Here is a 14,198-nt window from a genome sequence, read left to right on the forward strand (position 1 = left end):
TATTAAATCCATCAAAGGAGTCCATTTAAAAGTTTCCCTCTTATCGATTTTCTGTGTTCAGAAGCGTGTAATAACTCCTAAGTGGAAGAGACGGTTCCTGACTGATCTGGTTCAGCTTCCAGTCTGAAGTTTCACGACCTCGAGTGACCTCTGCCTTCTCCAAACCCTGAACTTTCTGTGCTTGTGTCATTTCTTATGCTCATGAATCCCGTCAGGACAGAAGTTCAGAGGAATATTTTCAGATTCTCATCTTTGCCCTTCACTCTTCACGTGTTTGGATCTCCACTTTGCGTTTGTCTCCTCTCTGTTTGATCCTGACAGATCAGGTTCGGCTGAAATGTCGGCAAAAACGGTTTTCCAGAGAAAAATTAAGTACAATTTACAAAAGTTCATAAAATAAATAAAAATGAAATGAAAACTTTTTATTTAAATCCAGAACTAAATTAAAAATGAAATGAGGCCTTTCAAAACTTCTTAAATATTAAAAGAAAGTTAGCACTGTCGCCTCATGGTTCCAGGTTCGAATCCCGGTCTGGGCCCTTCTATGTGGAGTTTGCATGTTCTCCCTGTGCCTGCGTGGGTTTTCTCCGGGTTCTCCGGCTTCCTCCCACAATACCAAAAACATGCACATCAGGTTAATTGGCTGCTCTACATTGCCCCCTAGGTGTGAGTGTGAGAGTGTGTGGTTGTTTGTCTTTGTGTGTTGGCCCTGTGATCGACTGGCGACCAGTCCAGGGTGAACCCCGCCTCTCGCCCGTAGTCAGCTGGGATAGGCTCCAGCTCCCCCGCGACCCTGACGGATAAGCGGTATAGAAAATGTATGGATGGATGGATGAATACACAATGAAGTCGAATTTAGGCTCAGAGTTTGTTGTCAACATGATGGCCTAAAAGATCACAACACATTATGAGTGTCATTGCACACATTTGAAGCTTTCTGCATTTTATTTAACACTTTGCATTTCCTGGACGTGCAGGAAGTGACAAAGTCAGCTGACTTTATTGGCGTGACCTTCACAAGTCGCAGTTTGGTCCGACCTCCATAAAGACATGGTTGGATGAGTTTGGTGTGGAAGAACTTGACTGGCCCACACAGAGCCCTGACCTCAACCCCATCCAACACCTTTGGGATGAACTGGAACGGAGATTGTGAGCCAGGCCTTTTGGTCCAACATCAGTGTGTGACCTCACAAATGCTCTACTGCATGAATGGGCACAAATTCCCACAGAAACACTCCAACATGTTGTGGAAAGCCTTCACAGAAGAGTGGAAGCTGTTAGAGCTGCAAAGCTGTCTGTGTGTTTACAATGAGACGTCATTAAAGTCCCTGTTGGTGTGATGGTCAGGTGGCCCAATACTTTTGTCTATGTAGTGTTGTCTTCGTGTTGATTTAAATGAAAGCTACCGTTGCTTCCACACCGGCTGAAACCTCAGCCAAGCGGCCCCGTGTCTCCGCTTCTCTCTGCTCTGTCGGTCCGTGTTGTGTTTGCTGGTTTATCTGAATGTGACCCGTTACACAAACGAGTCACGCTCCGCTCTGATGGGCTCCTCCGTCATTCCCACGCGGCGCTCTCTCAACACATCCGCACCAGCCGCTTCCTGCCGCACGGTTTGGGTGATGAATGAGCGATGCAGAGCGGCGGCTGAGCCGGCAGCTCTGCAGAAACCACAAAGCGTCAGCGGTGAAGGAGAGACTGATTTCCTCCTCGACGGTACAGTCAGAGTGATGGAGGGGACTGACAGCAGCTGAGGAAACGTCCAGACACAAAGTGCTCAGAGAGGAAGAGGCTGGAGGTGCTCATGACCCACAAAGCTCCCAACAGAGATTTGGGAGAGAGTTTGGGAGATAAGGAGGGAGAAATCATCCCCCCTCTCTCTCTCTCTCTCTCTCTCTCTCTGTCATCATGCTGTTTGTCTGGTTCCTCCTCTCTGCTGTAACTTCCTCTCCGTTATCTCAGCCTTCCTCTTTTAAATTAAGCCCCTCAGAAAATATTCTCTTGATGTTGATGGTGAAAATGCTTTGTTTCCACGTGGCTCTGTGGAGTCAGCTGTGTGATCGTGTTTACCAATCTTCTCTCGGGTCGCGTTTTGTATTCCTGAAATTAACTTCTTCTTTCTGCTTTTGTCTCTACTTGTATCACTTTTTCATCACGTTCGTTTTCTCCTCCGTCTCCTCCTTTCTGCTGTCTCCATCTCTCCAGTCACGTCTTCCTTCATCTCTCTCCATTTTAAATTAAAATTTGCTTTGTGAGCAGAAATGTAACTGAACTAAATATTGCCAGACAATGCACATCATTGGTGTGTGTGACACTTCTCCGTACAGATGTGCCGTGCTGTGTAGTATAATCTGTGTGTCTGCATTTACATTAAATTTTACATAATGCCTCCTCTTCCCCGCCTCCCTGCTCCTCACGTTCTCTCTGCTCAGATTTACAGTGTGTAATGTCTTCCGTTTTATTTCCTCCCCCTCCAGTCAGAATATCACAGTGTGAAAAGGAGACATTACTCAGCCCAAACATGGCGTCTGTCTGTGCAGCACTAAATAAACCCTGACACTCTCCCTCTGCTCTGCTGCTGAATATTTAAACAGGCCTGACGTGCGTCCAGGCAGCTCGTAAACATGTTGCATTTGTTCTGTCTGTGTCTGGTGCCCTGCTCATGGGGAAGGGTTTTATCAGCGCTGAAATCTTCATCACGAGAGCTTTGAAGTGTGAGATATAAACACACTTTTAGCGCCGCGATGTTTGGAGCGCCTCTGCGTCCACAGCTGTCTGACGCTGCGAGCGTGGAAAACCTGCACATGCTTGTTCTGCGAGAATACAACTCTTTATTTCTTTTTAAAGGAAGTCAGTCAGTAGTCCTGTTAGATTATTGATGAGGCTGAATATTTCTCAGTAAAAAGCAGGACAACCTGCTTGATTTCACAAAATGCCACCACTCCTCGGAGCCGTTGACATTACATTACATTACTAATCTAGTTTGTTGAATAACAATCATAAATGAGGTTTGTGCTACTGTGTTTTCACCTCAGTTTGATTGGTGTGATGTCGTAGCTGTAGAGGTTTTAAGAATAAATTCACCGATGAAGTGACAGGACACAGTGACATACTGTACATGATGATAAGTGTTTATCTTGTCTTGTAAGCCTTAAAGCTAAGATTTATTATTATCTCTTAATGTCACCTGCACAAACTCACCTGTCCCAGCTGGTTCCAGTCTTACTGCATTTCTCTAAATGTTGTCTCATTTCCTTTTGGTGTTAAGTGGCTCACCGAACATTTCAGGAGTCAGATGAGCAGATTTGCTTTTTCACGAATGATGATGAGTTGATTCTAAGACTTTAAACTTCCATCTCTCTAGAAGTGTTTTATCAGATTAACGTGTTGATTTGGCTCCAGATGTAGAGAAGAAGACAGTCACACACCTCTGCAGCCACATTCATGTTTATTTACTATTCATATGTCACACGTGCTGACAGTAGAAGCACAACTCTGTAAATGAGCTGCGTTTCAACTTGTTTCAGTAAGTTAAATATAAACCTGTTAGCTTTACGTTTATGGTTATGAAAACTTTATTGTCCACTAATGTGGAAATCTGCATTCTGTTTCATCCTAAGATGTGCCACGAAAACATTTAAGTGTAAATCAGCCCTTAATTTGATGTTTGGAGTAAAAATTTGTTATAATGATGTGCATTTAAATTATGTGTTTAACATGAGTAGTTTGAGTAGACCCAAACCTGTTGATGGATCTTCCTGTTAGGGGGAGCCAGCCAATCCCCTGCAGGCTCCACTTGCTAACTTCATCCTCACACCTGCTCGTGGAGCTCTCAGGAGAGCACTGCAGTGTGTGGGGTGAACTGTGAAGCTCTTAGATAACCACCACAGTGTAGAGTTCCACTAACTGGAGGATTGTGGGAAGGCAATCAGCAACCGTGTTTGTAAGATGTTGCCATAATCTTAGTTTTAAACTTGACAAAAAAATGAGCTGACATCATCAAGAGAACCTGAAGACACAACAGTGTTGACGTTATGTCAAAGAGCTTAATGTTGCAGAGGTACCTACTGAAGTTAGCATGCTAACCACCCAGCCCCGGCTCGTCCTGCTGACCACATTTGAAATAGATTTTTCCCAAAGATGGTTTCTGTCATTTTAGGTGCTTCATATCACGCTGCATCATGTTCGGTTTTAATTAGCTATTTGATGCCTGGAAAAGAGGCTGAAACATCACAGCTGATTGACAGCTGAGCACGGCTCCTGATTGGCTCAGATGGGGGTGTGGGATTCTGCGGTTCCACCTCCTGAACACCACTGCATAGACTCTGGCTTCAAATGATGTCACCAGAACAAGATGGCAGCACTCGTATGAGGGATATTACGGCTTCAATTTTGTCTGGAAGTGGAGACACGTCAGCCATCGTTATATTTGTCAAAGGCTTAATCTGTTAATTAGACAATATGTGGGTCCATTTTTAAGAATGGACTACAAATAAACAATAAGCCTTTAAAAAGCTAAAGATTCAAAGGATGCTATGAAAGGGAAGTTATTTTATAAGTCATTAGCTCAGATTCATTGCTGCCGAATGTTAGCCAGCATGTAAAAAGCCTCTCAGAGAAGCAAATTACTCACCAGAAGAGTAAAAGTAAAATATAAGTGGTTTCACTGCTGGAAGTGAATAAACATTGATTAACAAGGGACCTGCACTTTTTCATCAGCAGCTTCGTGACAAATACTCAGAAGCTCCTAAAGCAATCTAAATTCATAACCTATTGGGATATGAGCTAAAAAGGATTTCTGTCAGCAAAGGTCTTCTGATATGATGTTACATGATTCATCACTGCAGCCATGACGTCACCTCAAATCTTCAGGCATCAACGAGGGGTTGAAAAGCTGCTCAGGACGCCTCTCATCACAACTCGTAGAAGCTCCTGGTTTCACCGCATTCACACAACAGATGAGGAGCTCCTAAGCATCTCACCTTCTCCTCTGACTTCTCACGTCTCCGACCCTAACAAGAGGAAACCATTCAGCAGCATTGCTCATGACTCTGTGTGATTCGGTGCACGTGTCATGGCGGACGGCCACTTCAGACTGTGAATGAGGCTCCATATGTGAGCGCAGCAGGACTGAATAATTGGGTCAGTAGGAATTAGGCTGAATGTGAGAAATTAGTGAAACCACTCAGCCCCCCACAAAGACACGCAGCGCTGCAGTAACAGTTACAGCAAGGCCGGCTGATTTTCTTATGTGTTTTAATAAAATCTGACAGGCAGCCAAAGTCTTTGCGGTGATGAATTGATCTGGAAATTTGCATCTCGAATGGATCGCAAGAAGTTTCTTGTCAGTTGTGAAAAGCATTTATTCGTGCGGATTGTGTCAGGAGATCTTAACTAACACAGTGTCCACAGCACCTTTACTGGGAAAATGGTATGAGGAATTACAAGAAATGTTGACACTCAACAAAGTCTGAGGTTTTGCAGTCATTTTTATTTGCAATTCCTGTCTACAAACTCAAGTCTGAATGGCTGCAGTATGCAGGAGGGCAGGAAGTCTTGTGTGCTTCCCGTCTTTCACAAGCGTGAGGTTCCCCGCGATGTAAATTTTGTCATCAGACGTCCACATACCTCACAATGTTTTTGTCTCACAGCTTCTGGTCTGAATCCACCTGAGCTGAAACATTTCAGCTGTTAAAGGTCTAAGTTATGTATCATCAGTCACTTGAGGGTGGAGGCTCATCATCTTCGGTCCTGTCACATCAGCGTCATGTCTCCGCTGTGACAGATTCTTGTCTTGATTTACACAAAGTGAGTAGACTCGTTCTTTACAGAAGGAAACAAGTAGAAAAAAACAAAGCCCACCTTCACTTACTTTTCACTTACTTTCAATGCAGCCACACTCTGCCTGCCAGAGTTAACTCAGTTAAAAGTGTTAATCTTCCAGGTTATGGCTCCAGGTAGCTGTGGAGATTTGAAATGATCGACAGGGCCTCACAGCTTCTCTCTCAGTTGAGGGCGGACTTTGCCTGGTTTGGCTCAGCTGCAGAGGTTGGATGAGTATAAAAGGATGAAAGGAGGCAGTTTAGGAGGTAAATACAGTTGGTTGGGTAAATTATGGATGGACAGCAAGGTGGACTCCCCTCCCTGCCGTCTTTAACTCAAAAGATCGACTCAGCATGCCATCTATTGGGAGCATTATCATTTTAACCAAGAATAACTCTTAAATCACCAGTTGGATGGCTGGCTGGCTGCCTGGCAGAGATTTCTGTCATTCTCAATGTAATTAGCGTGTAAGGGGAGCCAGGAGAGAGCGGCGCCAGACTTTGGCTGAATAATCCAGAGGGAGGTATAGCAGCACTGATGGATAATTTAACACGGATCTCCAGAAAGCAGCTACGCTTTGCAGTACCTGAGTGCACTGCAGTGAGGATGTGACGCGTGGATGTGCTCATGTTGAGGCTGGCTGACACATTTCCATAATAATAAAACTTAAAAGAAAAAAGCCTTTACCTCCAGTGATTAATGTGAACCGCTCCGTGGGAATACCAGAGAGAGAATTATTATTCATAGTATTCATATGAGATGATAAATGTTCTGATAAGCACCACGTTGTTCAATTCTGTGTGTTTCCCCTGCAGATAATTTTCCGCAAGATCAGTGAGGTAAAGAAGGAGGAAGAGGAGAGGCAGCGAGCGAAGAACGAGGTGCAGCTCACCATCCCGCAGGACCATCCCGTCCGGAAGCTGTTCCAGAAGTTCAAGCAGCAGAAGGAGCTCCGCAACCAGGGAGCTGCAGCGGCCTCTCAGCTGGACCTCGAGAAGAACCAGCTGCAGGTGGAGCAGCACCAGCACCAGCACCTGCACCCCCACAGCCTCCAGCTGGGCCACTCCAGCCTGCAACACTCCCTGCCACTCAGCCTGCAGCGCCCCCCCTCCTCCATGCAGAACGGGGCTCCGCCCAGCAGCAGCGTGCTGACCGTGTCTCAGGTCACGCCCATGCAGAGCTCGCTGGCTTACAGCCATCCCAGCGATCCTCCCGCCAAGCAAAACAACTGTGACATCATGGAGCTGCAGCCCAGCTCTGCTGGCGGGGGAGGTGAGCAGACTGTCAGGCTCAAAGTCAGCACCAGTCCTGCACTGGGGAAGCCGGCCCTCAAGGCCAGCGGCTGGATGCGCCTGAAAAACAACATGGCTCCAGCAGAGGCCAGGAAGGAGGGGCTGAACAACAACGTGAAGGCTGTGTCTGTGGAGATGCTCTCTCAGGAGGGTAAAGGACAGGAAGCAGGAAGGAGTGGGGATGTAGAGGAGGGTGGGGTGTCCAGCAACAATCCGCTACGCAAGACTGACTCCTGTGACAGCGGCATCACCAAGAGTGAGCTGCGGATCGACCGGGCGGGGGAGGCGCGGACCCCCGCTTCGGTCACCCCCCTCCTCCACAGCCCTCTCCCTGCAGGAATGGGGTCGCCTCACCCTTTCTGCCCCATCCCTGAGCAGGCTCTGCAGGCCGCCCTGCACGAGACTCGGCTCGAGCTCCGCGGGGAAATCCAGACTCTGGGAGGCCGTCTGGGCGCCCTGGAGAGTCAGGTAGCTGAAATTATCAAACTGCTGTCGGACAAGAAGCGGCCGTCCACGGGGACGCCGTCTGCCTCCACCACACCCAAAACCAAAATCCAACGTCAGGACATTTTCACCGTGTCCAGGCCTGTTTCTCCAGACTCAGAGAAGGACGACGGGCTCTGAAGGGAGCCAACCAGCGGTGTAGAGAGTGGAATGGAATACACAGTGATCACATGACACATGATCGATGATCACACTTATCAGTTCAAGGTTACACTTGTTTTTGGCATCCAGCTCTGACGGATCCGGCTACGCCTCTGGTCTCAAAACTGGCTCCTTTAACTTTTGCACACTGACTTCAATCTCCAGGACACAAAAGAGTCCACACTCCACAGTGGCCTGGGTCCCGTTCTTCTGATTGTACATACCTCTCTATGCATGTCCAGCTGGATTCTGGCCTGCCAAAGAAACAACTGAACGTACTTATTTGCCTGTATATTATGCAGTTGACTGCATGCAAATCGAATTTAAAGAGAACTGACTGATTTTATTGAGCTCCACTGTACATATGAATATTTTTCATTGATAATTTACTATGTGGACATTCAGGGTTTGCATACTGGTAGCACTATAAACATTGACTAACAAAGGGTTTACTGGTAAAGGGATGGTGCATGGATTATTCATAAGCAGAGAAGCTGAAAGGGATGGAGGTTTATTTTTTCCTTTGCCTGTGAGATGAAATAGAAGTTTGATTCTGCTCTCACTTCGCCTTCTGTGTCGAAGCAGCATCCCTAAACGCAGGGAGATCATTTTCTTTTCGCTCCAGTTTTGCTTCTTATAATAATTTCTATTTTCGATTACAGAAACGTCCTCTGTTTGATGTCCAGTAAACCCTCGAGTAGAATCCTCCTTGTGTCTATGCACCGCTCGGGTACACTGCTAGAATACTCTGAATCTCACAACTTTGTTTTCACGTCAGTAATTGAAGGAGGTTTTGTGTTTTTTTGTCCCATTCCTCTGCATGAATCAGGGATGGCAGAATGCACTTTGGGTAAAGCTGGGATGACAAGAAGGCTTTGGGGAAGTAACACAGAGTTTAGTTCACATAAAAGTCCACTCAGCACAGTGACATGTAATCCCACAGGCCCAGCAGCACACACGGCAGTCTTAACCAGCGAGCGTCTCACTGAAGCCCGCTCTGAATTCCATTAACGACAGCAGCTTCGCCGCAGAAAGCTCGAGTAATAAAAAATGGAATACTGTACTTTTTATGATATCATTTTTCTAAATCTGCATGCAAAGGAGTAGTTTTATGCTCCAGAGTGCGTACATATATCTATATATATGAGTGTGTGTCATGCATACGGTACACGTGTGCCGGCGTCTCTCGATGTGGACCCTGACGGCCCAGAAGGCACATCAGTCAGGATTCGTCAGTAGTTTTTTCAGGTCTTGTGAGAATCCGACGCCGTTCCTCCTCACCCTGCAGCGCTCATCCCATGACACTCACCGTCAAAGTGAGGCAGAACGTTCGTGTACGGCAGCCATCATAGGAGCCTCAGACAGTTTGAAAAGACTAGATTCATGCCGTTCCAGCTTCATTACAGTATCTGCACTTTGAGCGAACGGACGGGTGCCAGAAAACAGGCTGCTGTGAATCTTCTGGCGTCCATGTTGGAGGTCATAAGTTAACAGCTTGTTGTCAGCAGTCAAGGCGTAACAAAATGGTGTGCAGTTTCTCTCTGTTGAAGAAAAGAAAGTCCAAACTAAAACAAAACATTAGTGTCATCCACAGGTTAGACTCAAGCAGCTGTCAGCAGGCTGGAAAGGTGATGAGGATTAATAACTTTGTAGTGCTAACTGGCATAAAACCACACGAGCTGAAGGCGAGTTTAGACATGAGATTTCTGTCACAGTATGTTAATCAGGAACATTTTTGAAGAAATTCACTTTTAATGGCATCTGTTGTGCAAATGAGCACATGTTATTTAAATGTGAATTTTCTCCTGTTTTCTGAACCGACCCGCCTCGCGTTCACGCTCCCCCGTTCAGCCCTCCATCCCGCTGCTGTTGGCCGCTGAGCAGATCCCCTGCCAGCACCAGGGGCAAAGTGCCTCGCTCAGGGGCACCTCGGCAGCAAAGTCACGCCTCTAGCATGAATGCAGATATTAATTTATGTGAGGATTTCTATGATGGCTGCCACTGTGCTGTGTAGAGCAGCACATGCTTCATATCTTTATCTCTGACCTGTCACTTATACTGGAAATCATGCAAGGCTATGCAACCTTTGATGTAACAGTAAAGGCTGAGTCTGATGACCTTTATTGTTCTGTAGTGTGTAGTGTCAACAGGAAAGGCAGGATTAGGCCAATTAGCATATCAGTTTGAGGAGACTGAGGGTTTGTTTGAGTGTGTAGAAAAGTGACATATTGTTTATTTATATTTACCAACCAAACGTGACACGTAAACTTACCAAATGACAAGTAGCATAAAGTCCCTGTTAACTGCAGTCGGTTCAACACAGCCCACCTTATCTTTAACCCAGTAGACGATGTTGTCCTAAACCTAACCAACTTGCTACCCCAGGTCAAAGGTCACATGATGAAGGTCACCTGACCTGTTCCTTTCCAGGTCCAGAGCTCTTAAAATTCCTGACTTGACGTGTGGAAAAAGTGGCGACATCCCATGTGTTTTAGATTAATGCCAACATGCTAAGCAGTACCTGCTAAACGTTAGCATGTCATCGTGCCAAAACATCCACGCTAAGCATCAGCCAGTTTATATTCAAAGTTAACATGTTAACTGCATCCTGCCTGGAGTCTCTCTGAACAGGCTGAAGCAAACAGACCTTTAATCACCTTTGTAGACCTCATAAATCGAACTGGGAAACTGTATTTCCGGTGCAGTGTGACAGAAATATTCCTCCCCACCTCCTCGTTCTAAATCTGCTGCAGACCAGTTTGCCCAGCGACGTCACAGCTTGTATCAGCGTGGATCTGCAGATGGTGGTGTGTGAGCGGTTTCTGATGAGGTTCTTGTAGTTTGACCAAGTGGGCACGACTCCCTGTGGCTCGCTGTCGCTTGGCAGCAGAGGCTCTTCTCTGAGAGGTGTTAAAAGCTTTAGGGGAAAGCAGGAGATCACTTAGCTGCAGGTACAATCCGTAAATTACTCAATAACGTCACAGATTTGTCGTATCCGTCTAAATCTGAGAGAACCTCTGACTGATTCTCCTTCCATGCCGATCCGTGCTGATAGTCGCCTGCTGTCACTGGGGCCACAACATTACAGACCTTGAAGATTACAGCTAACAGAAGCAGAAGCCATAACACAGGAAGAGAAACGACACAATGGGATCTGTTGAGCACATCGCATCTGAAAGTTTCCCTTAAATCTTTTCTCACACTTCTGGGTTTTTTTCCGAGATGAGTGGGATCAATGCGGTTCTGTTTTTAGATTATCCTCGTGTGTTATATAAGAACGTCTCTACACTCCTGGTTGAAGCCAGGACCAGAACTTTAGACTGGGATTCCTGCCAGAATCTCCTCCCTTCCACTGAGACACACAGCATGTGCTGAAGGAACGATGTTATCACAGCACTGCAGGCGGCTCCAAGTGCTTTTCTGCTTGTGATGCTAAAATGGCTGCTTATGCACTAGTTAAGCTGTGTGGGAAAATGTCCAAAAATCATTAAAAAGAAGGTGAAAAAAAAACTTTAACATTTTAACAAGTGACTTCATCAGATGTCCCCCAAAACTACAATGTGGATTAGAGTTGACCCCCAACTTCTGAAAGAAAATAGTTCCTCCATGAAACTGCAGACAGCAAAGTCATCACAACAGAAATGACAGTATCAGATTATCCTGAAGGGTAACTTCAACACTAACATCGCTGGAGTCGGGAATAATTCAGCCTTTCAGTGTCTTTCAATGGGATTTTAGGAATGAATCACAGTGAGGCATGTTGGACTTAATCTGAAATAAAAACTTTTGTCCCGTCAAATCTCAAAGAAAAAGAATTTAAACGTATAATCAAATTTATCAATAATTCCAATTCCCTTTTCATTCAAAAAATAAAGTAATTAAATATTAAGTTTTAAAATAATTTTAACTTTCTGTTATTCCATTTGGAGCAACAGCAGCCGACCAACCAGAGCGTCTGCTCAGAATGAAACCATAAAGGATTTAACAAAAGCTTTTCTTAAAACCCCTTTTGCAATAAATTTAAAAGGCAAACACAGAAAACAGTTGATTGTTTTCTCCACTTTGTAGTAACTTTAACAGTGAATTAATCTAATGAGGGTGGGTTTGAAGTGAACACAGCAAACAAAGCTTGTCTTTTAGCTGCTCTTCCTGCAGAATCAAGTCTTCACAAGCAGCTCGGAGTTGTTCAGACGGGTTGTGCTGAGGAAGATTAGCCTTCAAAAACCCACAGTTTTAGATTTGCAATACAGTGATTTTATTTTCAGACATATCGCTCATGGGAAACGCTCCGTCAGCAGTTAAAGTTTGCGATGAGGTGCAGGCCGGACGTCTCCTCCGACGGGTTCGAACGCGTGTCGAGTTTTCCTGTCAGGCTGTGTGAGGAGACACGGCAGCCGAGCGCTCATCCTCTTCTTTATTAATTTGACAAGAGAATGAAGGGCAACTGCTGTGATCTGAGCCCTGCACACGCACACACACACACACACACACACACACACACACACACCTTGCAGCACAGGATTTCTCGGCTTTGCCACTTGAATGTACACCCCTCCCCTCCCCTCCCCTCCCCCTCCCCTCCGTCCACAGCTCCCACTCTGCCCTCCTGCTCTGACTGGGAGCTGAGGTGTGTTTCTTCTCACTGGAGGAAGAGGAGTTTCCTCTCTCTACTTTTTCAGGAGTTCTTTCTCTTTCTTTGCCTTTGTCACTTTCGTGTCTTCCCTCCACCCTCACCCCTCTGATCCTCCTTCCTCTCTCCTCTGTGGTGTCCTCCATCGTGCTCCCCTCAGCAGGTTGATGGTGTACAGTCCGTCTGCGTCGGGCCGACTGACTGACACCATGAATCCTCCTCTCTGGGGACGACCGAGGGGCCTCATTTATTGAAATTATCCTTTGGCTTGATTCGATTCCGCATATTGCATTGGAGATAAAAGAAATGGAAGTCATTTCCCGGATTGTGATAGAATTCTTTATTGTTCCACTTATCTCAGAAAATCGACGCAACCTGCTGAATTTTCTCACCGGGATTAATTTTTCATCAGTCTGAGCTTTAGGTGCGACTCAGTCACGAAGCTTTGGGTGATTTCAATAAACGCGGCCCTTTAGGAAAAGCTTCTCTCTTTTTTCTACTGGAATGTTATCAATTTCTACTGTTTTGTTAAAGCGATGGTAGGGAGCAGCACTGACTCATGTATTGTTTTACAGTTGCACACCTAAACTGTAGTGTCAGAATAATAAACAGCCTTCTGGGATACTCTTTCTGGCCTTCCTGTCTGTCTTTTTCTGCCTCTCTGTTTTTAGAAACATCTTCACGCAAAGGGGCATTAAGTAATCAATGAGCTGTTATTGATCCGTACGGGCCACCCGGCAGGAGCTGGAACCACATCAGGTCATGTTGGCCTGTGAGGGGAAAACAAAGTCAGCACACGGTGAAGATAAACGAATCCAACAATCCTGCAGTGAGTCCTCTTCATGAAGGTTGTTGAAACAGTTTGTATTGTGACTGCAGCTAACCACTGAACTGTTCCTTTAAAGTGCAGCAGCTGCATGTAGTGATGCTGCGCTGTGAACAAGTGAAGCTCAGGTGTTGGCAGCATCGTGCAGGTGTCACAGAGCTGCAGCACAAGGTGAGACATGATTATCTGTGCATGTTCCACTTCTTATTACACCAGCTGCTCTGTTAGAAGTCAGGTACAGATTTTGGAAACCTCAAGTCTTGAACTTTCCATCCCGTCCTGCAGCTCAACCTTCTGAGACGTCTTTCATCGTTCATCTCCGTCTCCCCAGGCTCTTCCTATTGGCCCCTCAGTCTCAACTTTCTCTGTTTCTGTCTGTCTTTGTGACCAGAATTTATATCACAGGCTCCTGGCTGCTGCTTTCTAAGAGGATCAGTGTAATGTGAAATAATCCTCAGTCCCAGTTTAACACCACAGAATCTCATTAGGGTACTTTAGCAGTTTAGCTGTGTTTACAGACTAGTCTGTGTTGTTTAAGCACTCACAAAGTGAAGTTTTCTTATTCGTGCACCTATTTACCCGTCTGCCTCTCTATCCATTAATCTTCCCAGCTAATCCAATCAGGCATTTCTCTGACACCACATTTGTGGTGTGAAAGGCTCTGAATCTCGGAGGCCAATTACTGGCAGACAGCAGAATTATCACGGTTAGTTTCCCCGTGGATGGCGAGAGCTGACGGCGAGCTAAAGGAAACACAGAGGAGAAATTAGCCTGTCAAGACTCGGCTGCAGCTCCAGCCAGCCCACCTGCGACTCAGCCTGGACACATGAAGCTTCTGCAAAAGTTTGAGCTGAGCCTCATTTCGCTGCCAAGGCGAAGCGCATGCTCATCCCCATTAGCGCCTCCTCAGACCGAGAGGAGGGGAAGCACTCTGTTACTCAAACTGACACCTGTCAGCTCGGGATGTGCCGGCAGCTTCTCTTGG

At 46.0% G+C, this 14,198-nt stretch overlaps 1 protein-coding gene across 7 annotated transcripts in view; it reads left to right on the top strand.

The window, feature by feature from the left end:
- kcnh5b (potassium voltage-gated channel, subfamily H (eag-related), member 5b) overlaps positions 1-11,540 on the top strand; it is a 108,066-nt gene extending 96,526 nt beyond the window's left edge. For all 7 annotated transcript variants that reach the window (XM_046413744.1, XM_046413742.1, XM_046413740.1 and 4 more), the window contains one exon: positions 6,636-11,540. In XM_046413744.1, the coding sequence (XP_046269700.1) occupies positions 6,636-7,736 (1,101 nt within the window). In that variant the 3' untranslated portion in view covers positions 7,737-11,540. The remainder of the gene's footprint in view (positions 1-6,635) is intronic.
- Positions 11,541-14,198: the final 2,658 nt, after the last annotated feature.

Source organism: Scatophagus argus, chromosome 15 (assembly GCF_020382885.2).
Source record: "Scatophagus argus isolate fScaArg1 chromosome 15, fScaArg1.pri, whole genome shotgun sequence".
Classification (NCBI taxonomy): domain Eukaryota; kingdom Metazoa; phylum Chordata; class Actinopteri; family Scatophagidae; genus Scatophagus; species Scatophagus argus.